Source organism: Polyodon spathula, chromosome 12 (genome assembly GCF_017654505.1).
Source record: "Polyodon spathula isolate WHYD16114869_AA chromosome 12, ASM1765450v1, whole genome shotgun sequence".
NCBI lineage: Eukaryota > Metazoa > Chordata > Actinopteri > Acipenseriformes > Polyodontidae > Polyodon > Polyodon spathula.
The window spans coordinates 41,102,344-41,128,285 of record NC_054545.1 but is presented as its reverse complement, the minus strand read 5'-3'; the positions used below and the strand labels follow the sequence as shown (position 1 = coordinate 41,128,285).

The following is a 25,942-nucleotide window of genomic DNA, read 5'->3' as shown; positions in this document are numbered from 1 at the left end:
TTTGCACCATTCCCTTCAACACCCTAAAGTCCTGGACACACCAGCGCTTCGTGTCGGGTCGCTTATTTTTAGCGTGCAGTAAACACCAGCCTGTCTATACCCATGTGAAAATTCCCTTTCCTGGGTTTAAAAAAAAAGTACTTCATAGCATTACATTTAGCACAAAAATACCCTCCTCCCATTTTTGCTCTTGCCTAATATACATCACTTATAAGCTCGAAACTGATTGGTCCATCACGATTTACGGTGTCCATGGAAATGAAATGTCCTCGGAGAAGGAATGTTTTACTCGATGAAAATAAACATTTTGAATACCGTTCACTGGAACATACAAGCACTGTAAAAACTTTTTTTTTTCTTTTTGAAATAACTATTTTAGGCAGCTCATCTGGCAAAGTAGATGGCAATTTAGCCGACTGCCAGCTGGAGATGAAAAGGCTAGTATGTATCACTTGATTTTACTTACCGGTGCACAGTTCAATTTTTACTTTTAAAATCCATTCAAGTACCACTTGTCAGTGGTTTACACTGTTACTACTGGAATTTACAGTAAAGGTATTATATCTATATTTTGATATTGCACTTAATTTACTTGAATCTATTATTTTGAAAAACAGAACAATTTAAAAACAAAAAACACTTGAAATTAATGGAATAAAATGTTGCAACAAGGGTTACTTTCAAGCTAAACCTGCATATTTATTTAAATCTGCGATGAACACGTAAGAAATTGTAGTAACGCTAATTGGCCTAACAAGTTTTTTTTTTAAATAAACATATAATATCTATTTCACACATAATATAATATAAATATATATATATATATAATATATATATATATAAAACCACACAAGGCGTTTTCCGTTTTCCTGACATTGAAGTCTCAAAGGGGGAGTGACTTTTACAACAATTTTTACGGTATATGGCAGCACAGTACAGATTAATCCACAAGCTAACAGGAAATTTAAGTTCTGATCATGTTTCTTTGAAATGGGGGAAACACATTTTCTTAAATACAGTCTCCTGCTTTTGTCTGCCAATGGATTAATGATCTGAAAGCACGTTTAGTCCCAGCACGGGCTGCATTGTACAGTCCTTCATGCCTTGTCTCCGAGACTTCACTTGTCAAGGCCTCTAGCGGCGTCTGAAGGCTCTGGAGATTCTCCAGGCATTGGGCTCCTCGTAGCGGTTGTACAGAGGCTCCAGTCTCTGCTGTTTCTTCTGCTTGCTGAGTTTGGTTGGATCGGACACTTTGAAGAAGGCTGGAGAAAACTCCACCAGCCAGCGAGGGTCTATGGTGGTCACTTCTCGCATGTATTCCTTTGTGGTCAGTACCAACTCATGGTACACCACCCTGGATAAGGAGGAAGAGGGAGTACATTAATAGATTGAAAGCTGAAGCACATTTTAAATGAACAGCTGAATACTCATTGAAAAAAAAAAAAAAAAAAAAAAAAATGTACTGATATTTGTGTCTTAAGCATGAAAAAAGTAGGTCATCTTGATCAGTCTATAGCAGGCAGAATAGTCTGGGAGAGCGATTCCCATAATAGGTAACAACTGCTCAGCCAAAAACATTACATAATTTATTCCACATATTTTAGAATATGTCACAAGAGGGCCATTTCCTCCCATAGTTACAACTTAGGTTGTGTGAGCATTGGAAACAATACATTTAAAAATGCACATTTAGGGCCAACTTTGTCCACTTTCAAAATGTACATCAATAGGGGCCCCTGAGTGGCTCATCCAGTTACAGCGATGCCGCGGGGAGCGCAGGACGAGTCGCACAACTTGGCTCCGCCAGTTTGCATCCAGGCTGTGCAAAGCGGCGAACTTTGCTGGGGACCTCCAAGGGAGGTGTCACAATGGCTCTGACGCTGCCAGGGAGGGCGCTGGGAAACCGGCAGGGACTGCTTCTCATCACACAACAGCGAACCCTACTGGCCAGACACAGAGCACATTCAGAGTGGATAAGAGGCAGGGCTGGTCTCGGTTCTCCGGGATCAGTAGCCTGCCCACCTTTGCTGTGGATTGCGCAGCGTAAAAGCGGTTCTGGTTTTAGGCGTGTGAGATCAGAGGATGGTCACACACGCCCTTAGAACAGCTATGCTGTGTGGGGACTCGCTGCGGCGAGGAGAAGAAAAACATAATTGGACATTACAAAATTGGGGGAAAATAAATAACTGGTCACTCAATTTGAAAAAAATCTAATAATAATGCACATCAATAGGCATTTGAGGATCTGTAACTTACCACTCTGGTTGTCTATTAAAAAGTGCGCTAGATGGGTGAATATAGACAACTTGTGAATCAATAAGGGTCCTGTAGCCTTCTTGAGGGTCCTTTTTAGCTGCATTTCTGAAGAAACCACTGCAGATTGCTTTCTGCACTCTGACTGTAGCTTTGCCACAAGATACCACATCCAGTTTATGCCTTAAGAATATAAAAAAAAAACAAATCCATTTTAAAATTCCTTACTGCTTACTATACTACAAAATCTGACAATAATTGTATTGTTTGTGCAAGAGAAATGTACAAGGCCTACTAATGCCACATTTCCATGCTGCACAAGAAAACCAGTTCCATCTGAAGCCTACAATCCAATCTGCAACCCAGATACACACAAGTCAAAGATCATGCATTAGGTTTTTTTTTTTATCATGCTATTTATGAATGAATTCACCAGCCTCCCCTATTTCTTAGAGGAGTATAATCTATTTCACAACCCTCATGATCTGCAGCCAGAGATTTCAAACCTTCTCATTAGAGCCTCATCAGCGCAAGTTGGAGAGGTTGAGTTCTAGCAGCCTTCAATCTTAACTAAGGCCGACACTCCCAACTGAAGTTGATTTAATCTCAACCTGCTGCTGACTGAAATGAAGGATTCTGATTTCAAACTTATTTCAAGTCGGTCCCAGTGGCAGATGGAACTGCAGCTTTAGTGTTCCCATCAAGGGGTACATTAAAAAATATAGGTACTTTCTTTATAGACAATGGCAGTTTTACCTGTAATTATCTATTATGTTTAAACCAACTTCTTATATGCTCAAAGTCTCAGAATCCAGAGGTCTCCTTACCTGTCCATGATGCCCAACATCTGCTTACGGATGTCCTGTGCCCGGCGCAGGGATCGAGCCTGGATGAAGTTCTCGTAACACCAGGGGTTGGAGAACTTGTTGTTTTTCCAGGAGTTGTAGACAGCCAGTAGGGTGAGGTGGTCTCCCTCAGGCTGGTGGAACTTGGCCTTTTTCTGGTCAGCAAGTGCTTGCTTGTCCTAACACACAAAGACCAAAGAGTAGCATAAGATATTTATCAAATTTCAAAATGTATATATAACCAGCTGGGCATCTGAATGCAAAGGGTAAACTACATATATTTCTTTTTAATAAACATTACATATACCCCTTTCACAAAGGCAAGTTATGACGACTCAGAACCGGCACCGATGTCGCATTTTGGTCTGTGTGAATTGCCTATACTGTCACAGACGAGTCATATTTTAAGCCGTGTCTGAACCACCTCGCATCTCCACGCCTGTGTGAAATGCTATGTCAGCACTGAAGCGCTATAGTGGGCGTGGACTGAAAGTCAACCTCCCACGTGACTGCATGTATACTGGAAGTGTTTAGTATTTTTGTCGGTGTTACACGCTTTCATTTTTTTCAAATACAATGGCTGATCAAGAACGAGGTAGTGATTGGAGTTTGGAATAATTTAAGTTTATGGGTCGACAAGGAGGTAAATTCACAAATAGAACAGACAGTGCGTGACGCTATAATTTATTGGTGAATTGCCATTGCCATAACAACAATCTGTTGACCTACAGGTTTGAAAGTTTTACTCACATGATCCCTTTGGCTGTGTGAAAGGGTTATGAAGGTATTATAACGGCATAGATTGCGCAATTTCATGCTGAGTGAATGGGTATTTTACATTTTTGAAATGTTTGAGATAGCTCAGTAGCGTCATTTGTGGTTGAAAGTGACTATAGACCATGGTGCCCCTTGTAGAAAAATATTGTTATGGCACTATTGCCGGTTTTAACCACACTTCTACTTTGCAGTACAGTTGATGAATAAAACATTACCTTTGGTCTGTAGAAGACGTTCTGCACTGAAAGCATGGAGACGATGGTCAGCATTTCCTCACTGCAGCCCAGATGGACGGACATGATCAGCATTTTACACAGCATGGGCTCCAGAGGAAATTCAGCCATCTGAGAAAGGGAAGATACTGTCAACAATAGCATTCATTTAACTATGCAAAGAGGATTATCCGAAACCAGGTTTAAATCCATTCACAATTTCTAGTCTGAAACGAAATAGCCATCACAGCAGCAAAACTATGAAAAAAGGATGTAGTTTAAAGAAATCCACTTGTATCTGCACTTGAACCCGTCATGTCGTTGCTAACCATGTATATTTAAGTGTGTTTAAATCTGCGTACAACATACAGTCTGTGATTCATCCAGGATGGGGAATTTTGGATTTTAACCTCATTCGTGTGAAATTCTGTCCATCTCTACGACAGGGAGAACCCTGTCGCTGGTTCTTGTGCAATTGTGTGCAGTAGGGACGCAGAACTGGAGACGCGTTGTTAGGCAACTAATTGAGCAGGAAGGTTCGCCCGGCGCAGAGCTGATCAGGAGGTCCGGATTGGCTGGGGAGCGTGCGTGCCCGGGGAAACTGTACACAGCTCAAAAAGGCAGCTGCGCCACAGGTCGAGGTGACTGCACCACCATGCTACACAGAGGGGGACTACAGAACCCTTCAACTGCAAGACTGTGCATGCGAAGGCTCAACTAAGCCAGAACCATCACAACAACGAGGAGTTGCTGGGAGGCCAGGACTTCGGGAGCAACAGCAGTAGGTTAGTCCCCAGTGATAGAGGGAGACTGTCGCCTCCACCACCAGGGGGAGACTGCCAGCTGCCAACAACTTCAGTGACAGCTTATTTTGGAAAGAAAGTTGATCCAAAAAGCATCAGAGCAAAAGAAATAACAGGCCTGATAGTGGATGTTGTCACACAAGATATCGGACCTGTTACTATAGTAGAGGGAGCTACGTTTAAAAATCTGATTGCAAATCTTGTTCTGGGTTATGAAATGCCCTGTCAAAAGACAATATCCAAAATCATTACGCTGGATCACGAACGTGCAAAGGAAAAGCTTTGACAGGATTTAAGGCAGGAGTGTAATTCCATGTCCATCACTACCGATGTATGGACAAACCTGACACAAGACGCATTTTCAACAGTCACCTGCCATTACATAAGCAAAACTGGGAACTCGAGCAAGTTGGCTCCTTGAATAAGGGTCCTGGACCTGTGGCAGAAAACCCCTAGGGCTGCAGCGGAGCCGCTGGTGGTTTCACTGTTGCCTTTTATGCATTTATGGCCTATGGTGGGGAGCCCCCCGACCTGCAGGCAATGCCATCTGCCGAGTCTGGTGCTGCCAAGCCCTAGGACGCCAAGGCGCAGTTTGCTTTCTGGCTTGAGGAACCTTTCTGTGCAGCAAGCGAACCAGCTCTTTGGTGGATTCGCACGCCTTCTGGGAGCTCAGCAAAAGTTTGTACACCGCTGGACTGAACTTACGGCCTGATAGAAAATCACATGTGAGACCTACATAAAATCAATGGAAGTGCATTATTTCATCAGGTATAACCCCTATAATAAAATGGATGTTAACAGTGCATTTTTACCCTGCGCCCCAGGCGCGTGAGCAGCCCCTCGTCATCCAGAGCGCCAAGGGTGTACAGCTGCTCCATTGCAGTGATCAGAGTCTCCATTGGGGGGGCGTCCATGAAATCGAAGGACAGCAGGTCATTGATCCCCATAGCCTGGTGATGGGGAAAAAAAGGAATAACCCATCAAAGTAATCCAAAAACGAACTACTCAACAGCGCTCTAGACAAAGGACATAGTGTTGGCACTCCCGACTGAAAAACAGCCTTTTACACCCCCACACAAAATGTAGGATTTGTTTTTCTGACCTGGAAAAACTTATGACCCCTCTCGCTTGAACAGTATTACAGAAAGCAAGTGCCTGCCAGAAGCTTACACTGGTGCACTCGAGAATGACAGATTCATGTAACCACCAATAACTGTCTAGTTTGTGTAAATGGTGTGTAAATACTGCAGCAAACACAATAACCACTATATTTTATACAAAGTAAACAAACATTTTAAACTAAGCTTCATGTAATTTATCCTTCTGCCAACCAGCGCAAAAAACCTACAAATTTACTGGAAATGTGTATCACTGCCGAGTACATTTTTCACTATTTATTTCACTATTTATACTATTATTTAATTTCTTTATGCATTTTAAGAATCTAAAATACACATGGTTTTATACACTAAGTTGATGTTTGAAATCAGTGTCTCTCATACAGTAATAGCGCTCTGCACTTATTTTCTATTCCTGCAAACGTGCTGCCTGCGTTTCTTCAACACTAGTTTAACTTCTCCTGTCTCCCAGGCAGTGAGGCAGTCATGCAGAATGTCACATCAGTCAACCTGAACAAAAACTGCTCACAGCATTATAACACACTGGTGCCTGCAATTCTACCACACTCAAGAAAATATGAACCTAGGCTTTATTTTTTTTGTCATATGCTGAATTTCGATGTTAAGATCCAACTCAACCGATCGCCACCCCAATTTTAGATACTGCAGTCCGGTGGAATTTGCTAGGTCAGCCCGCGTCTTTACAGGAACTGTAAAGTGGCTGAAGAGATCGAGATTATGGAAAATAAATCATAGATAATTGATTGATCAGAGGTAACTTGACAGATAATTGATTGAATGATCAGAGGTAATTCGCCCAGAGCCGTGCAAAAGACCATTCATACTGCGTGGTCATGTGATCTTGTTCAGCCAATAACAGCATTTTTACTTCAGTGTACGGCATATATAAATAAATTGTTTTTCTACTGTGCATTAAATTCTGCAAGCAGGGACTAATTCTGCATTTTGTTCTGCGATCACAGAATCATGTTTTTCTGGAAGGAATTATAAAAAATGTAAATGCAGTTGCATTTTGGCCAACTTCATTTAATAAATTCATCCTGTGCAAAATGTCACCATGAAAATTCAGTTCATTTTACTAATTTTGAGATATTTTATTATCAAAAAAACTACTGCAGTTAGTAACCAATTTAAAAATGACTACTACTGACATTTCTGGGAGGGTTTACTATTGACAGCGTGTTCTACACCATATAGGCACCTAATTACCATTCATTAAATCAACAAACAAGAACACCTGTGGGTTATTAAAGGCTGCAGACTCAATTCGACTCCTTATACGTGGATTAAAAATGTGCGTTACCATGCAATTCACACCATTTACTGTCTTCTTAATATTGTATGATGTTTGCAATCATGGAGTATTGCAGATACTGTCTTAAGTTGCTTTACACACAAACACAGCCAGAAAATGATTGCAAACATCATGAAAACAAAGAAACAAAAGAACTTAAGAAATTGTAATTTGAACCTGCTTTTTAAATTATGTAATAAAATGATATGCATTTGATATAAAATTAAAAATACAACCAAGCGCAACACTACCGAACTTTTGACAGTTGTGCAGGTGTGAGGTACATAATTATCGATACTGGCCAAGAAAGCTTTCCAGCAAAAATATAGCAGCTTAAACTCATTAAATAATTTAAGAGCAGCTTGCAGTTTAAATAGTTGTTTCTGTTCTACTGAACTGAACTTAACATTCCAGCACCTGCATATAACGTAGGACTTCACATTTCACCATCTTTAGTGCAATTTGAAAAGCATACCTTCAATGACAGCACAGTGCTGGCTAAGTTAGTTCTCTGGATTTCAGGCACGTTCGTGGTCAGCATTTCATCTCTGTATGCACGTTCCGTGTACAGCCTGTAACACTTCCCAGGGCCTGTTCTGCCAGCTCTGCCTGCTCTCTGCTTAGCCTGGGCCTTATGGGAGACAAAGGCATTCAGGGATTAGGTAAAAAGAAAACTGATAAATGTGGAACATTTTTTATAGGTGAGGGCTGGGAGCTACACAACTTGTAAATTATGGGGCCCATTTCTCGAAGATTTGCAATGCAGAGCTTTACAGAGTATCAGTTTGTTTTAGTGTTTCTTCAGCAAACCTGAGCATACTTGCAAATGCTTGCAAAACCGGTTTCCCTTACAAGCTTTCTGGGAATTCACTAGTTGGCTTTTTTTTCCCCAGTTGTGCATGTTGTTATTTTGAATGAATGATGCTGCTATTACTTAGGTAAGACAGAAAGGGGCAGAGATATTTTAAGAGGTTGCAAAGCTCAAGAATGTATTCTTTATAAATCTGTAGTTCTATTATTTCACTATCATTCATCCTGAAAGGGTTATATCCCAGATTATAAACTCTCTTCTTAATGCACTAAAAGTGCAGGTCAAATTTGTTTGATTATTAATTGCAATAAAACTGTAAATAAACCTGAGAAATTGGAGTCACCACCAGCTGATCAATTCCAGTCTTTGAATTGTACACTTTCTGTTTTACAAATCCTGGATCCACCACGTAGTAAATCCCATCAATGGTCAAGGATGTCTCTGCAATGTTTGTAGCAATAACCACCTTTCAAACAAAACACAAAAATTATGCTAATAACTTGATTTAAATAGCAACACTATAAAATGAAAAATTACACATATCCTTATCTACTGTTTAAAATGTGATCTGGGTCTAAAGACAGTCCAACGTGCTTACTTTTCTGCTGCCAGGCGGCGCCGGATCAAATATTCTAGTTTGCATCTCACTGGGTAGAGCAGAGTAGACAGGAAGGATGATCAACTCTGGGACATCTGGCCCCAGGGATTTCATTCTCTCATACAGGATCTCACAGGCAGTGTCAATCTCCTCCTGACCAGTCAGGAAAACTAGAACATCACCTACACAGCAAAGCAAGACATTACAAATACAATTACAAGTTTGGCTTATACTAAAAGGACAACAGCAGCTTAAAGCATGGTCAGTGGGATAACTAAGCTACAATAATGACTGCACCAGTTCTAAACAATGGTTGGTAGATAGGAATAAAATCATATGCAAGTAAAGTGGAATTAATTCTACATGCAATTTCTGTAGACCGTGGCCACAGAGGGGCATTAAGGTTTTTCACAAAGCCAGGGTGCGAAATAACCAACGGCATTGGCGGCAGTTGTCGCAGTGCCCAAGCTGCTTGCCATAATGCGTCCCAAATTAAAAAAAAAAAATTTGCCTGCAAGCCCACCCATCATTGCTGCCAGTGTCCCTCAGCACATCTGATCTACAACCCATTCACAAACTTGCTCAGCACGGCCCGTTCTGTCACATTTCAATTGGACTCTGTCTAACCTCGTCCTGCGAGAAAATGAACCATTATCATAATGTATTATTGTTGCACTTTTTACTGTGCACCTCCCAGCGCAAGCGCCACAAGTAAGGCGTACTGTATCATTGGCAAATGAAGGGCAAACAGAGGGTGGGGTGCCGTTATGTTCGACTGAGCTCAATATAACTGCGCTTCCAGGAATTTTCAAATTATACGTGTTCACTGGCAGTGTCGCTCGATTGGATGCCATCTGATCTGTGAGCCCCGTGCCAACTCAAAAATGTTTAAAAAGAAAAGACCTGTCTAAAGCAACAGAGAAGTGTTCTAGGATGTATCTAATGTTCAGGAAAGAAATGGGTGCACAACAATTCATCCCTGACAATATCAAAAAGAATAATAATAATAATAATATGAACTTAGTTGTCAAGTACAGTATTGCAGAAATGACAAGATTAGACAATGAAACTGAATTGTGACAGAACAGGCTTAAAATTGCAATACTTTTAAAATGCAATGGTGCAATACACATTCCAACTCTTTTCATGTCTTCAGTGTATATAAATTGCTAATTTATAGACATTTCAATGGCTGTGCTTTTTTGTAATTTGGTGTTATTCCCCCAAAACATTAATGCTAAAAATGCACACAATAGGTATGTTTTTTTTTTTTTTGCGCAAATTCTTACATCAAAAAAAAAAAAAAAAAAACATGGTTCAAGTAGCAGCTCCCTGCGTTACAATGAAACAAGTAGGAGAGATCATAATGGTGAACGAAACAATCTTGACAAGTGAATCGATTTCTGTTTGCATTTATTTTTGTGTAATACATTCACTACATTACACAGTTGTGCTTTTTAACTAGTAAAATGTGTGCTTTCACAAAAGGGGTTTGAATGTGTAGTATGCTAAAAACAGCAAACCGTTTTCTTCCCCCCCTGAATCGAGCGTCCAAACTGTAAATCCTTTCAACTGTAAATTGAGAACTGTGAAACTATACAAAAAGTCTCTCAAATGTAAACATCTAACATTATGTAGGCTACATCCAACTGTTCACCATTGTGATGCAGAGCACTCTCCATTGCCTGACAAAGTTTCCATTTCAATTTCAAAGCAGAGTTATTTGTACAGTTTTTGTAACAGCTTTTTTATTGTATATTTAACACTTTTATCTAAGGCGTGTTACCGAGACTAAGTCGCTGTGATTTAGTTGTGCAGACCGAATAACTCATTTGACCACTATTATCACTAAACTCTTTAAATATTCAGTCAGTTTGCCTGAAAATCTTTAACTTTCCCTTCACTGACATCACTTATAGTGCTTTTGTATTACTAAGGCTGTATATAAGCCTCTAGTCAGTGGTGTATGACCAAGTTTAGTAAAAAATATCCTGAGTATTTATTTTTTTTCAAACTTACTCTTTGTATTCCTTACAAGAGATTATCATATATATTTCTGTACTCGTACCTGGAGGCTCAGTCAGATGAATCTGCATCACAGTGATAAGGCTGGCATCCAGGTAGTCTGTCTCCGGCTCCTTGGTGTACAGGATCTCCACAGGGTATGTTCTTCCAGGGATCGTGAAAATGGGAGCTTCATAGAAATACTGAGAGAACTTCACAGCATCCAGTGTGGCTGACGTCACAATCAGTTTCATGTCAGTGCGCTTCTGCACAGTCTGCAGAAGTTGCACAAGATGCATGTTAGTACACAGCACCTTTAACATTACAAATGTGTGTTGCATTAATTCAGTCTTCCACTGAAAAAAGTGTGTCAATTTAAAAATATAAGTTTATAGCACTTCAAGCAATTGTTTGTACCCTAAATCGAAATAAATATAAAAAAGTACTTTTCCAATACATAGTTCACATTTTAGGAACACTAGTGCTCTTCCTTTAAAGTATTTCCCTAAATATTGATACTTCAATGCGATGTAGCAAATGTAGTACAAAAAATACAAAATTAGGGTAATCAAAATCATAATAAAGTATAAAAATTACCATGACCTTCAACTACAGTATGTACATGTAAAAATGTATGTGTCATCTTCTCCCAGATTGTGTTTCAATAGCTCGTGCTAAAGCAGGTCAACAGCAAGTTCAATCCCAGTTGAACCACAAATAAGTCCTCTATACATGTAAACTCCTGATGTATTGCACCTCCACTATATCCATGTCGCAAGGGATGTGTATTAAGTTTGTACTCTATGAAGTGGTTCAGATAAAAGGCAATGTACCTTTTTGAGCAGCCCAAAGAGCACATCAGTGTGGATGGTCCGCTCGTGGGCCTCGTCCAACATGATGATGGCATACTGGCCAAGGTCGGGGTCAATCAGGCACTCTCTGAGCAACATACCGTCTGTCATGTACTTAATGACAGTCTCAGGGCTCGTACAGTCTTCAAATCGAATAGTGTAACCCACCTGGAAGAAAATAAAGGGAGTTCAGGTACAGCATAAAAAGCCATTTTAGAAATTGTAGTCTACGGCACCTTTTCTTGGAAGTTTTCAATGGCACTAACCTCCTGGCCCAAACAGCAACCGTACTCCTCGGATACTCTCTTGGCGACAGACATGGCAGCCACACGTCGAGGCTGGGTACAGCCGATCTTCCCCCTGGTGGTGTAGCCAGCCTCCGCCAGGTACTGTGTGATCTGGGTCGTCTTACCTGACCCAGTCTCTCCAATCACAATCAGAATCTGGTTATCGTGGACTGCCTGCAACGGGATGCAACAGCATTTGATTGGCGTTAAATATTTCAGCCTAGTTCTAGTTTAAATGTTAAAGTATTCAAGCATCCTGATACTCCATCCTGATACTTGTCAGGGATGAAAGTAAGACTCCCACTGCATAGCAATTTGATCCATTCCTGGTTTTACTGAGTGTACACACCAGAACTTGTTACCTATGCAGCGGGGCTAATCAAGCACATAAAACCTGGAATGGGCTAAACTGCTATGCAATGATAATTTGATTGACAGGAAGAGACAAGCAAAGAAATCAAGCAGACACTGGACCAAGCAGTAAAGGCCACCTTCAAGTCAACCTTCAAATCAGTGGCAGCAAGCAATAGTATTCAAGCCAGGTAACTGTAAACCTAAATTTAAAAGCGTCGTGCTTTGAGTTTACCATCCCTCCCACCTAATTTTCGGCTTTGCAGGGGGGGGTTGGCAGTCGAACTGCCTTGAGATTTTCAAATTTAAAATTACTCTGTGTGTCAAAGTTATGCGCTTGTCCATTTTCCTAAATAGATGCAGGATCGCGAAAATAAAGACGTTATAATCCCGCCCACCTAGAACCACCAAAGCAGTCATTTTGACTTTTACAATACATGTTTTTACATTGAATACAACCTACACTATTGTATTTTACTTATTTTTTTATATACAAGCCTGTTAAGGCCTGGACCTAGCAGCCATCAATTCCTTCATTTTGTACAAGGAATGCACTGGGGAAACATAACCACGGTGGTTCTAGAATTAAAAGGCGAGGCCGAGCAGCAAAACAATTATGACATGGAGTCACAATTCTAAATCGGATACCTGAATGAGCTGCTCTTTCAGCTTGTAGATTGGCAGGCTCTCTCTCTGCTCGAGGATTGACATCTGCGTCTTTTTGCCGTAAGATGCCTTATTGCCTCCGAAAGCATGTTTCTTCCACTCCGGGATATCGTTGGGCATCATCCCAATACCTCGCATGTTGGCTGCAATCTGCCTGCCATCGGCTGATAGAGCAAGACAGTGGCATGTTAACTGCCAACTGCAGTTCAAATGGATTCATGCATACACAGAACAATGAACAGTTCATTTTGAGAAGAAAAGAAACTCCTTAAATATAGTAGCTTCAAACTATCAAAGGCTTGCTTTCTAAAAATTAGTATAGCTATAAATAAATGAAAGAAAGTCTTATTTTGGTATTCCAAATGGTACATACTTATTTTTCAAAATCAGTTTCTGGATACCAATTTGCATGCAACACATTTATTAAATTTTTTAGGATAAAAAAAGATAATTGACCCCATTAATCAAGCAAATGTAATTTTACCAATGAGGTGATTTATTTTTTTTTTTTTTTTTGATGTATTTTAATTTCTGCCAATATCCCGTCTCTCAGCCTTCTCCTCCTGGATGCACTTGTTTCATCTCAAACTCAATTTCTCCAAATCAGACCTCCTTTACTCCCCCCCTCTTCCTCCTCCACTGCTGATCGCGCTCTCTATTCTGCTTTAATCCACCACCCTCTCTCCCTCCCTCCTCATCCATCAAGAACCTTGGTGTCCCCCTTGACCCCTCCCTCTCCTACTGTCAGCACATCTCTGCTCTGGCTCACTCCTATCGCCCTTTCGTCACTGACTACTCTACACAGCTCCTAGTTGAGGTACTGTCCCGATTGACTACTGCAACTCCCTCCCATCCTGCCTCTGCTACCCGTCCACTCTAGATCATCCAAAACTCTGCTGCTCTTCTGGTCTTTTCCCTTCCTAGTTTCTCCCACTCTACACCGCTGCTCTGCTCATTTCACTGGCTCCCTATCGCTGCTCGCATCCAATTCAAAACCCTCCTATCTCCAGACTATCATTTCTCCCTACGCCGATATCAGGACTCCTCAGTCCCTGACCACCTTCTGGCACCTCCTCAAGACACACCTGTTCAGCCAGCATCTGTAAACATCACAACTCTCAACCATACAGGACTATATGGCACTCATTTGTACCAGTACTTGCACTGAACTGATCCATACCTTGAGGCATTCAACCACTACTTGCTTTTACTCTCACGTTTTTTGTAACTGTTCTTATTTGAAATTATTCTCATCCATTTATCACACTTGCTAAGTGTTCTTATAGGACTTTATAAAATGTGCGGTTATTCTAGCACAACCAACACCCTGGAGCACCTTATTAACTAAGTTTTAACTGCTGTTAGTCAAACTCGCTCTTACTTAAATGTACTGTACTCTTTATTTTACTCTTATTTGAATTTGATCTTATTGTACCTTCATAACTATTATCTGTATTATGATACATGTAATATGATATTTTATAATGCAATACTTTGCACTGATATTTTGTAACGATTGCGAGTCGTCCTGCATAAGGGTGTCTGCTAAACAACAACAACATACCATCAGGTAAGGGATCTACCCAGTGTTTATTGAGCCCCATTGGAATGGAGTCCATCTCAGCCTCACGCTGGGCCTGTTTCACCTCTCTCCTTTCCTTTGCCAGCGCACTCTGCATCATAGCAGCCTGGGACAGGGAGCCATCGGGATTCTGCAACAAGAAAACAGTAACAATTATAAAAAATAAACTACACATGTGGCTAAATCAGTAAAGCTATGTTTAAAACAGCACTAACCAATGCTCTAAAATCTAATTTCATGACCTCTTACTAGCATAGTTTACATCACTAGGTCACACATTGTGCTGACAATCTTTTGGTTCACGCTATTCCAAACACAATGCTATAGATAAAATGCAGCATCCTGGTACTTCGGTCTGAATTCAACTTGACTACAGCAAATAGAGTGATTAGATAGCTGGAAGAAGCAGAAAGTTTAACTGTGTAGGTGAGAATTCCATGCCTTTAAAAGAACTGTCCTGGTTAAACAATGAAAAAAAAAAAAAAGATAGAACAAAGATACTTTCAACATTGATTCTAATGTGCAAAAGCATGTTTGTATATGTTTTATGCAGGTTTGGTCTAAACCAATAAACAGCATAAACATTTTGGATTAGGAGATTATTTCAAAATGGAATCGAAGTCCTCACCTTTACAATCTTCACGGGACTCATATCCATGCTTTGCTTGGTGTGTCCCCTCAGGAACGGCGGCTCTTCCTCCACAAGCTCAATCTCCAGGTCTTCATCTAGAGTGCAAACATTTAATTAGGTTTGACAGCACCAACTCGTAATGCCTACAATCTGCATATGAACCTCTTCATGCAAAACGTTTAATGATCAGTATTACTTTATGCAAGTAGCCATTATATTTTTTTGAACATGACATTTCTAGGATCAATAACACAGGGACGTGTTAAAACATTATGTTGATAACACATTTTGAAATGAGAGGGTTTTCAATAAAAATTAACTGTTTGGGCAACAGTTGTTCTAGTAACAACCACGAAGGACATTTTAAAAATGCATACCACCTGTTTCCATTTTTACTTATTTAATGTTTAGTTAAAATGCCTACTGTAAATCAGTAAATATGGATCAGTATACCTTTTGTTTTTGAAATACAAAAAAGGTCAAATATGAAAGACTATAGTACAAATCCATCTATTAAAATCATACTTCAGTGGAAGAAAGTACTGTTACTCAGTAAACAGAAAATGCTGTAGGTTAATGAAAAGGTTGTTCCAGAGTTTAATGCAGGAATGGAAAGAAGACTCACACTGAATAGCATACTGATCCATTCCTGGTTTTACTACTAGTTTACCAAGTCACACCTGAGCTTGTTATCTATAAACTGTAGCTAATCAAGCTTCTACTAAAACCTGGAATGGGTTAAATTGTTGTGAAACAGGAGTGTTATTTCCATCCCTGAAATGAGCACATTGCTTTAGTCAGCAAAGAATTTTGAAATGAGATTACCTTCTTCGTCGTCGACTTTAGGGAGAATACCAGTCTCTTCATCAAAATCTGGAAACTCTTCCTTAGAGAGAACGTTGGCTGCAATCATCTGAAATAGAAATTACAGTGTTACTTGATCTACCCGACACCGCAACTGGCAACAAACATGTAATTAAAAATCTTGTATGAAAAAAAGAAAAAGTTGCAAATTTGAACATTTCTATATAACCAACAGTAACTAAATAGGTTTCAAACTTTCCTCTTATCTTCTACAGAGCTGAATGAGTTCTTCACTCACCAAATTATGTTTTCCTCTCGTCTCTTGTAAAACAGCTGACAAAATATTTTATTGGCACAAAAGTAGACGGCTCAAAGAAATGTGTAAAATTGTTATCCCTTAGTCTCTATTAAGCAGAAATGAGTGGCTATGATTCAAACTTAATCCGTAGGTTTATTTTGGTAAATTTTGGGGGGTGGGGGGGGGATGATGAGGCTGGACGAAAGCACAAAAGTTCTGTGTGATTACTTTCAGTACTGTGTAGTATCAACGATAAAAGCAAATGTTTTGTTTTAATGAGCCTGAAGGTGACGAAAACAAGCAAGATAAGCAGAGTGGAGTTCAAAGGCAAGAATTCCACTCACCTAAAAACACACATATGCAATTACCTGAAAGATGTGTTCAAAGAAGTAGAAATAAAAGAAACACCAGTAAAAACCAGGATCAAATTGTGATGTTTTTTTTGGTTCAGAGTAGCTTTATTTCTGGTGGATTTCAGAATCACATCGTGCCTGAAAACAGCACAGCAGAGCTGCAGGGAACAGAGTTGGCTGAATATAAAAAAAAAATAAAAAAAAACTGGAACTTGTTTGTGGCGACTGGCCTACCAATTAGACTGTGTCAACAAACAGCCTTTAAATATTTCTGTGGGATACTTGACTCCACGTACAAGGTTTCAGGTTCTGCCAGGATTAGTAGTCAGCTTGCGCTACACGTGGCCAAGGACAATGGCACTTTTAAAAGATGTTACAGGCAACGCTCTGCATTGTCATGATTACTTCATTGTGGTTTTAAGTCATAGAAAAAAGCAAAAGAAAACAGGAAGACTGACAAAGCGAAATCTATGAAACTGAAATTAGTGAAGCTGAAACTAAAACAGGAATTATTAAAATGAAAACTGAACTAGAAATTGACAACATTCACAGTCAAAACAAACTGAAACGCTAAAACTTTTTTTTATAAACTGGAATAAAAATAGAAACTGAAATAACACTGTAATCGGTAAATATAAAACAGCACTAGTTTACTGCAGTAAATCTGGATACCCCAGGGCGTCATCTATCTGCACCGAGTTGACTGAATCCAGGCCTGTGTGTTCGTTCAACACCCACCTGTTTGATCTCCCATTTCTCTGGGTCAGAGATCTTTGTGAGCCGTTTGCGCTCCAGCGTGTCGTCCTCCACCTCAGGCATGCTGACTAGGGACATGTGACTGGGTCGGTCTGGGTTCCGCATGGTCGTCTCCTCGCTGCCCTCTCCACCCATGTTCCGACGCCTGTTGGGGTTCAGGTCTTCACCAGTGTCCTGGTCCACATCCTGCATGAGCATGGTTAGATTAGGGTGAGGGGGGAAATTTGAATGGTCTACATGGTACGGCATATGCAATTAATTATGAATGTATTACTGTAGCGAAAAAACTAAAAACTGAACTTCTTACTTACATGTTTCATACACTTTAGTAAGTACAGTTGACATTTACATGGGTGAAAATGGCCAATGGTCACGGACAAACTGTTAGGGCATACATAACCTTTGGCTCATAAGGTCTGGGGTTGTATGTGTTCCCAGATGCATTCAGAGTCATTTTGGATCACTTTCAGAAGCAAATTTGAAGTTGAAAAAGAATTTCATAGTCTGCTATATACACTGTACTTAAATCACCAAGCCAGAAAATATGGAAAAACAAATGTTCTGATACCGTCTGAAAGAAATACGTTGAATAAAAATAAGTGAACTTACTCGTGAATAAGATGATACGACAAAACTTGTAGTACTGCCGTGAAAAGAAAGCACTGATGAGCAAATGTTGTAGTAGTTTTGTCTTTATGCTGCAAGTGCCCTTCAACTTTTTTCAAGAGGTGTTTCACGCACCGTTTTTTTATACTACATTCAGGTAGATGAGATTAATCAATCACTACTCTTTTTTTAGATCGATGAAAGCCCACAGGTCTGATTAATTAATCTATTAAAACTAGGCTGGGTTAGAAGGTTAGTTCGCTATCCACGAATGAAGGTAGTTCTAAACCTTTGAAGGTTCATCAGGCGTCATTCATGTACTGTTTTGTTTTCCGTTAACAGAAACTGTTTGACAATGTGTGAATACTATAAATCACGCATTAAATGTCACTTGCATGCAAAATTTGATCTTTTGATTTGTCCAATGCATTCTTCTTCATGTTCTTCACATTTTAGTAGCAGTAGTAAAATGTGACTGACTTTAAATACAGCTTTGTTTTGCCTAAGTCAGTTGCAGTTGGTGCTGCTACAATGCAAGCTTACTGTGCATATCGCAAGCAACATTAAGTTACGTGTAAATAAACATGACTATTTAAATATAAAAAAACACTGATCTATACAACGTATTTTTAAACTACATGTGAAAGTCTTAGTCCATTTATATGGATTACCTGTAAAATAGGATTTTCAAGCAAATATAAAAAAGTAGTCATAGTGACGTCATCAGTAAATGCGTACCACACAATGGCATTTTATTAACTCGACACCTTGGATAAGTCAGCACTAAATGAGTTAAGAGGTTGACCATATAATTAATTAAATTTATAATATATATCTCTATTTCACGGCCACAAAAAAACATGACAGGTTTTTACATTGCAGAGACAGGGAATGAAGAAAAACAGCAACATTTCAGAAGAGTTTGAGTTACTGTTGCATACAATGATGTTTAAAACCTGAACCATTTTTTTGTTTTGTTTTAACAAAAACTTAATTTATGAAAATGTACCATGAATTTGGTAGGCCCTACCCATGAGATATGAGTAAAAATTACATGAACATGTCACTTCACCAGAATAACATAATAAACTAAACACCTACCTTCATACTTAAGCTGGTTTTAGATCCAGTAAAGGACAGCACCTTGACCTTTACCCTTTGACCTTTGCTAACCACATCTGCAACATTGGCGACTCTCCCCTCTCTTCTGAGTTCCGAGATGTGAACCAATCCTTCCCATCGTTTCCTGCAGGATAGACGGGTATTTGAATGCATTAGATTTTGTAGATATTTGACAAATGATAAAATAAAAAATAGGTTAACACAAGTAAAAAGTCTAACTCCAGGCAACCAGTCAGAGGTTACAGCAATCATTTCTATTGAACTGTAATAAAGCTGTTTTGATAATAAATGCAGCTATCTCGTTTAAGAAAATACTTTGATACAAAACAATAAAGGGAAAATTAAAGTTACTTCACAATCCTTATTTTTTAATTATTTAATTCCATACCTCAGTCCCTCCAGCTGCACAAAGCAGCCAAACTGCATGATGCTGGTGACTTTGCCGTTGAAGATGTCTCCCACTGTGGGTTCCTCGGGAGGTGGCCGGTCCACATGCTTGTCTTTCCACCGGTCGACTCCCTTGTCTTTGTCCCGGTGCTCTCTGCTGGGGCTCCTGCTCCAAGATCGCCGGCGGGATTTCCCTTTCCCTCTGTCCCAGGAGCGAGACCTGGACCTGGAGCGGGAGCGGTGACGCCTCTTCCTGTCACGGTCCCTGTCCCTTTCTCTGTCTCGATCTTGGCTCCGTTTCTTTCTCTTTCCACCATCATCAGAACTAGAAAAACAATGGCCTTGATTGTCAAAACTGCTAGTTAACCAGTAACACCAGACAGAAGAAAGTGTACATTTTCTCACGCAACATCATTAAATCGTTTTGATCGCTACATTTCACTTGCTGTCCGATTGAGAAGACTATTGTAAATAACAGTTAAACTAATAATATCTTACAACATTTTAATAATGTCGTTATTTTAGTAGTGTATATCAAAAAGTCTTGATTGCATCTTTTGTTTGATATTGGTGTTGCTTTCTCTGCATTGCAATCGTTTGACAAAAAAAAATTGCATTATTGTTCATTCCACTTTGTTGTTGTTGATGGTTACTGTAAATAGTTCCATTGTTTTTAGTAGATATTTGCAGAAAAGTGCAGTAAAATGTGGACAGAACTGCACAGTAGTGTATATAAATTTATTGTGAATGTTGCTTGCACGCGTGCAGAGATATTGGTTTGCACGTGGGAACAATACATTTGTGGAAATGATTGCACATAGACAACTGCTGTCAGGCCACGAGCCTTAAATATTGTGTATCTATTTTCAATACTGTTCAATTTAAAATAGCACAAACGACTTAAAAAAAATCACCTTTCTTTCATTACACTCTTAGTGGTTATTATGGTTCCATTGCTTATAGTTAGGGCTCTTCATTTTCAGTTTTTATTTTTGATGATGTAATGTCCCTTTAAGATTGTTTTGAGCCAACCTAATTTCGTAATTAAACTCTTGTAGAAGTGTTGATTGTAAAACAAGAATGCTTTTGTTGTGGCTTTTTCCCCACTGCAACTGAACCAATTTTTTTTTTTTTTTAAATCATACTGAAACCAAAAAGCGAGAGAAGTTAATTGCTTTAATCCCCATTTTTAAATACTAGTGACTCGTTGCAAAAATTTTTTGACCTGTTATGCAAGTTTTCTTTAATTGTGTTTTGTGAATTTCTGATTATCAGTGAATCAAACAGAGCGTCTCATTCAAGTTACGGGAAGAAAGGAAAAAAACCACAACAGAGATCTTCTTTTGCAATCAACACTTCTACAAGAGTTTAATTAAGAAACGATGTCGGCTCAAAACAAAGGGACGTTATGTCATCAAAAATAAAAAACAAAAACGTAGAGCCCCACTTATCAGAGCTTTGTTCCAAAATACAGCACTGGACTAGGCTGCACACTAGATATTACACACAGTATAAGTGAAGTTTGCATGTGTGTTGCATTGAAAACTAAACTACACATTGTTTTGTCACTCAAGACATTTTTACAGTGTACATAACTGTAAAAAAACAAGTTTTAAACTACTCATGGGTTTGCCCCTGCCCACTTCCAGTCTGATGAATACATACACAAATTTATAAACAAATACTAATAGCATGGGCATGAATACAGATAATGGCTCCATGTACAACCCCTAGTATGTTCACTTCTCACTGGTGAGTTTCCCTATTAAGGTTTGTGTAGCTCCAGGATCTAATCAACATCACGGACCTGTTCCAGATCCTCGTAGTAAAACACCATCTCATGATCCGACTCCAGTGACCACAGATCCGATCCCATTTTTCTTCCCATTGACTTCTATACAGACTTGTGATTTTACCAATAAATTACGCAGCTCTAGTTACTCCTACAATGTGAGGGGACATTTCCACATCATTGAAAAAATACTTGTAAGCGCTTCTTTTTTAATACAAATACAATGTAATTACTCAACATCCTGAGTAGTCCTTCTTTAAATTTGTGACCTCTATACTATATATATTTTATCACAGATCAGGACTGGAACTGATCAATGGCCAGAGCTCTAACTGCTAGATTTGTGTGCTCTCAATACATACAATGCACCTATAAATCAGTAATGACAATGCAATTATCCCACGTGTAATTAAATTTAGAGTTAGTAAATCAAAGTGCACAATGAAGCTTAGGGGTCTATTCATGATCAAAACAGGTGGCTGGTATGGCATCCCATAAACTTTTAAACTTTGTGGTTCATATTTCATGGCAGTAATTTAAACATTGTTTGTCAGGAATTTAAAATAGCACACACACTCACGTGAACTGGCCAAAAATCAACAAAACTGACTTCAAAAATATTCTATGCACTAAACCCTACCGGTGTCTACTGCTTCTTGGTTTTTCTTTGCTGGTGCTCGGCATGAACGCTTCAAGTTCTTTCATGGCATCAGCTGCTACTTTCACATCATCATCATCAAGCATAATCTGGAGCAAAAAAAAATAAAAAATAACTGGGTCATTCTGTATCAAATACATCTTCATCTCACAGTGTCAGATTTAGAGATTGCAAAATTCTTGGCCAATAATGGGCATGTCCATGACACATGAAAACGAGCACTGAATGTGGCCATGTTGAGAGGTCAGATATTTCAAAGTACATAAGATATCTTCTTGATACTTCCTGCATACACAGAACTGCTCTGAACTTCCAAAGTGCACTGTTTTATATAAAGTTTGGCAAACTATATTTGTGTCGATCTCTTGGGAGACATTGAGTAAACCTCAACTTGAAAACAGTGCTATTTGCCACACTGGTGTCAAATTCTCATCTCAGGAAAATATTTTATAGTTTAGTAAGATCTTAATAGAGCTTTTTAGATTTTGGTTACTGGAATCACACTTGATAATATACACAGTGTTCTTGTTCTTTGCAAAGGTATTTATTTATTTTATTTCTCAGTATCTCCCAGCAGAATAAGTCAGATTACACAATCCTCACATTCCCAAAGACAAGCATGGGGCATGCAAATCTAATATGACTTATTTAAGAACATCCTGTTACTTACTTTGAGACAAAGCATGGCAAATAACATGGCACTAGTTCCACAATCTAATAGCTTTAAAGTTTTTTAAATGGTTATAACGCACTCCCTGTATAAACTGTATGTAGCTAAACTGAATTCTAAGACATTTTCATTTATTTATATGAACTCACTCTTATATTGGGATTATCTGGACAGCACAGAGCTGGGAATAGCTCCTTCAGCTTCTCTTTTTCAGACTTTGGTTTAACCACTGGATCCATCCCTGAAACACAAACACGAGTGATGAAGGCAGAATTAAAGCAGTAACATGCCAACCACATACTTTAAAATGAACATCACTTAGACAGCAGCACAGTAGCTACACTACCTTTCCTTGAAGATGTCTTTGCCAGAGGTCGCATTGTTTGTATGAGTCGCAACAAATTGCTAATAAGAGAATCCTAAAAAAAAAAAGCAAAAAAAAAAACACACACACATAAGAAACTGAATTAAGTGCACAGTATAACAGGGTAAATATTTCTGGTAAACGGCCTTAGAAAAATCTTTAGGACAACCTCAGAGAACTAAGTAGGCTGAAAATTAGAATGAAAGAATATTAACACAAAATAAGTATTCAAAAGTTTAAACGGCAAATGAAAATAGAAACGCTAAACAGCATGGTACTTTACTAAACATTTAAATGGAAAATTCCTGTTGTGAGAATTTTGTACAGATTAAAAAAAAAACACACACATTTACAGAACCTACACCACAGTAAATGAATGATGTGTTTAAATGATAGTGAAACTATATAAAAGCCTACTTTGTTATTGAAAATGCAAGTCATTTTAAACTTTAAATATTAATTTAAACTACTGGTTGGTTTCACAGACCTCACTCTTAAAAGTGGATTCAATTAAATTAGGAAGAAATCTCTCTACAGCAAAGTCTCAAAGCCTTACTGTGAATTCTGCTCCATTTTTAATCAGATCTCCTTTGAAGGAATCAAATGTGGGGTTCTTCTCAGCCAGGTTTATCACAAATTCAGCTAGAAAAAAGAGCAAACAAACCATTAACATTTACATTAAATGCCATATTATATAAACAAAATACACTTTAAGGTTAACTGACATGAGATTCTGGGCAGCTATGACTCATGAAGTAACAACCAGACAACTTCACAAACTCACAATCACGTTGGGCTGAAAATTTCTCTGTGGATATTTATAAAGGGGCAACTCCTAAACAATATTCATTTCTTTTTTGCTCAGCCCAGCACTGATTTCAGGGTCAAAACAGCTGGCCTACATGCCAATGCATGTATTATAATTAGGGCCCTTCATGCTGATTTGAACTCGGCTCTCACCAAGGTAAGCACCAACTAAGATGTTGCATTACACTAAACTAGCGTGATCTATCTGCATCTCCATCCATTTGCGTTTCTTTCCATCTGATGATGTAGAAATCTTTCTGCCTGGTGTTGATGGCTGAAGTGTAATGCTGGCTCAAGGGATCAGCTTATTTTGCCTCCCCAGCGTACCAGCACACACAACGACTGCGATGCTGATTCTGGGGATCAACTACGGTGCGGTCTCCCTAGCGCATCAGCATGACAACCGTCTGGATTGAGCTAAGTAAGGTACATCTCTGGGGTCTTCAAGTGGGCACCTACCGTCCTCTGTGTTTCGTCGACTAGCCCATGACACCTCAAGAGTGCTCGGAAATGAAGTGAAGGTTTAACACTTCATTTATAGATTAATTTCTTATACTTGAGTCAATTTTACAAACTTATCCTGTCTTAAAATGTCTCTAGGATTACAGGGCCAGTTGGCTTTAGTTACCTCTGTCCGTCCGGGCGCTGCTTAATTGCAGTTATGGCCAAACACAGACGTTCATGAAAAATGGGACAACTAGCCAAAAGCAGGACAAGAATAAGATTTGACTAAATTGTGGGGACACGCTACCTAAAAAAAAAAAGAGAGCTGTCCTGGGAAAAATCTGGACTGTTGGTACCGTAGCATTATTACTACCAGTACTACTATAGTGCTACTATGACTAATAATAGTAATACTATTATAATAATAACTTCCGGGTATTTTGTAATATTGTATTTTTATTGTAATACTTGTAAGTCACCTTGGATAAGATGTCAGCTAAATTTATTATAATATATTTTTATTATTATTATTAATTTATTATAATATTTTTTATATTAGTTATTATTATTACTAATAATAATAATAATAATAATAATAAACTTTGCAATCAGTGGCCCAAAGCGACTTAACCCCCAAAATACCTCAGTTACTTTTTCAATTTGTGTTACATTTGCATTATGCGAATAAGCTGGGATAAATACACAGGGGGACGTAGAGGGGTTCCCCCTCTGTGAGAATCAACTTTGAAATAAGTGGCACAAAGCTACTTAACCTAAAATATCCTATTAAATTTGCATAAATTGGATAATATGCCAACTCGCTATCTGTGCCATGTTTGTTAGCAGATTTGACCCTGAAATCAGTGTTGGGTTGAGCAAGAAAAAGAAATAATAATTACTTTTTTTTTTATATAGCGCCTTTCATTGTAGACCACCATCACAGTGCTTACAACATAAGAGACTAGGGTGTGTGAACAATGCATCAGTTGCAGTGTAACTTACAACAACTCACCCGAAAGACAGCTGGACCACTGGACCCCATGAATATCGTTTAAAAGCTGCCACACTAAAATTTTCAACCCAACGTGATTTTAACTACTTAAATAAAGCCAATCGTTCCGTTTGGAGCAGATCAAAGTTTGAAGAACAAACGGCGAATAAGAAAGAGGAAAATAACAAGCCAACTTCCGCCTCGTAAATCCTACGTTACTTGTCTCGACACGCGATTACCTAGGTAATGCCCGCACGTAATTACAGATATCCTCCGTGTACCATACATATTTTTTTAATCACAAGCGGTACAGGTTTGCTAGAATAAACTGACACGTGTTATACAAAAGCTCCCGTAACTCACATTTGGAAAGTAATAAAAGTAAGACGCTTACCCAAATCTTTGTCGCTGATCCCGAGATGGTTATCCAATTCAGTACAAACCTTGGAAACCAAGGAAAGGTATTCGAGTTTTTGCAGCTCGTCAACTCCACCGTCAGCCATTATTTTTAAAGGTTTCTTTCTACATTCAATTTGTAAAAACTGTATAAGAAAAGTCACAAACAAATAGTCGTTTGCGTGCTCCTATTACTTGCCAAAAAAACTTCTAAATATTATTAAACACGCCTTATCTGAAATGAAAAGTTAAACTAACGTTTTAGGACGCGCTATGTAAAACGCGTACTTTGTTTCTAATTTTAACACGTTTTAAAAATCAAAACATACTCGACGAACACAAACCACAGGGACCAACCACCATTTTGGTGCTCATCTGACCCCTGACCTC

The 25,942-nt window shown here is 38.9% G+C and overlaps 1 protein-coding gene across 1 annotated transcript; it reads right to left on the bottom strand.

The window, feature by feature from the left end:
- Positions 1 to 867: 867 nt before the first annotated feature.
- dhx8 (DEAH (Asp-Glu-Ala-His) box polypeptide 8) lies at positions 868 to 25,942 on the bottom strand. Its single transcript, XM_041265934.1, has 23 exons — positions 25,551 to 25,942; positions 23,471 to 23,556; positions 22,897 to 22,969; positions 22,700 to 22,791; positions 21,863 to 21,969; positions 19,432 to 19,755; positions 19,023 to 19,167; positions 17,298 to 17,501; positions 15,930 to 16,017; positions 15,102 to 15,199; positions 14,456 to 14,603; positions 12,874 to 13,055; positions 11,854 to 12,048; positions 11,570 to 11,755; positions 10,801 to 11,011; positions 8,733 to 8,914; positions 8,460 to 8,600; positions 7,799 to 7,954; positions 5,703 to 5,840; positions 4,091 to 4,219; positions 3,081 to 3,277; positions 2,257 to 2,436; positions 868 to 1,354 (listed from the first exon to the last, which is right to left on the bottom strand). The coding sequence occupies exons 1-23, from the start codon at positions 25,657 to 25,659 to the stop codon at positions 1,135 to 1,137; spliced, it is 3,591 nt and encodes a 1,196-aa protein (XP_041121868.1). The 5' UTR covers positions 25,660 to 25,942; the 3' UTR covers positions 868 to 1,134.

Coding starts and splice junctions, on each gene's coding strand:
- dhx8 (XM_041265934.1), bottom strand. CDS start 25,659: ATGGCTGACGGTGGAGTTGACGAGCTGCAAAAACTCGAATACCTTTCC. Junction 21,970..22,699: donor CAGATAATCCCAATATAAGA/GTGAGTTCATAT, acceptor TTTTTGCTCCAG/ATTATGCTTGATGATGATGA. Junction 2,437..3,080: donor ATGTTGGGCATCATGGACAG/GTAAGGAGACCT, acceptor TATATTCTTAAG/GCATAAACTGGATGTGGTAT.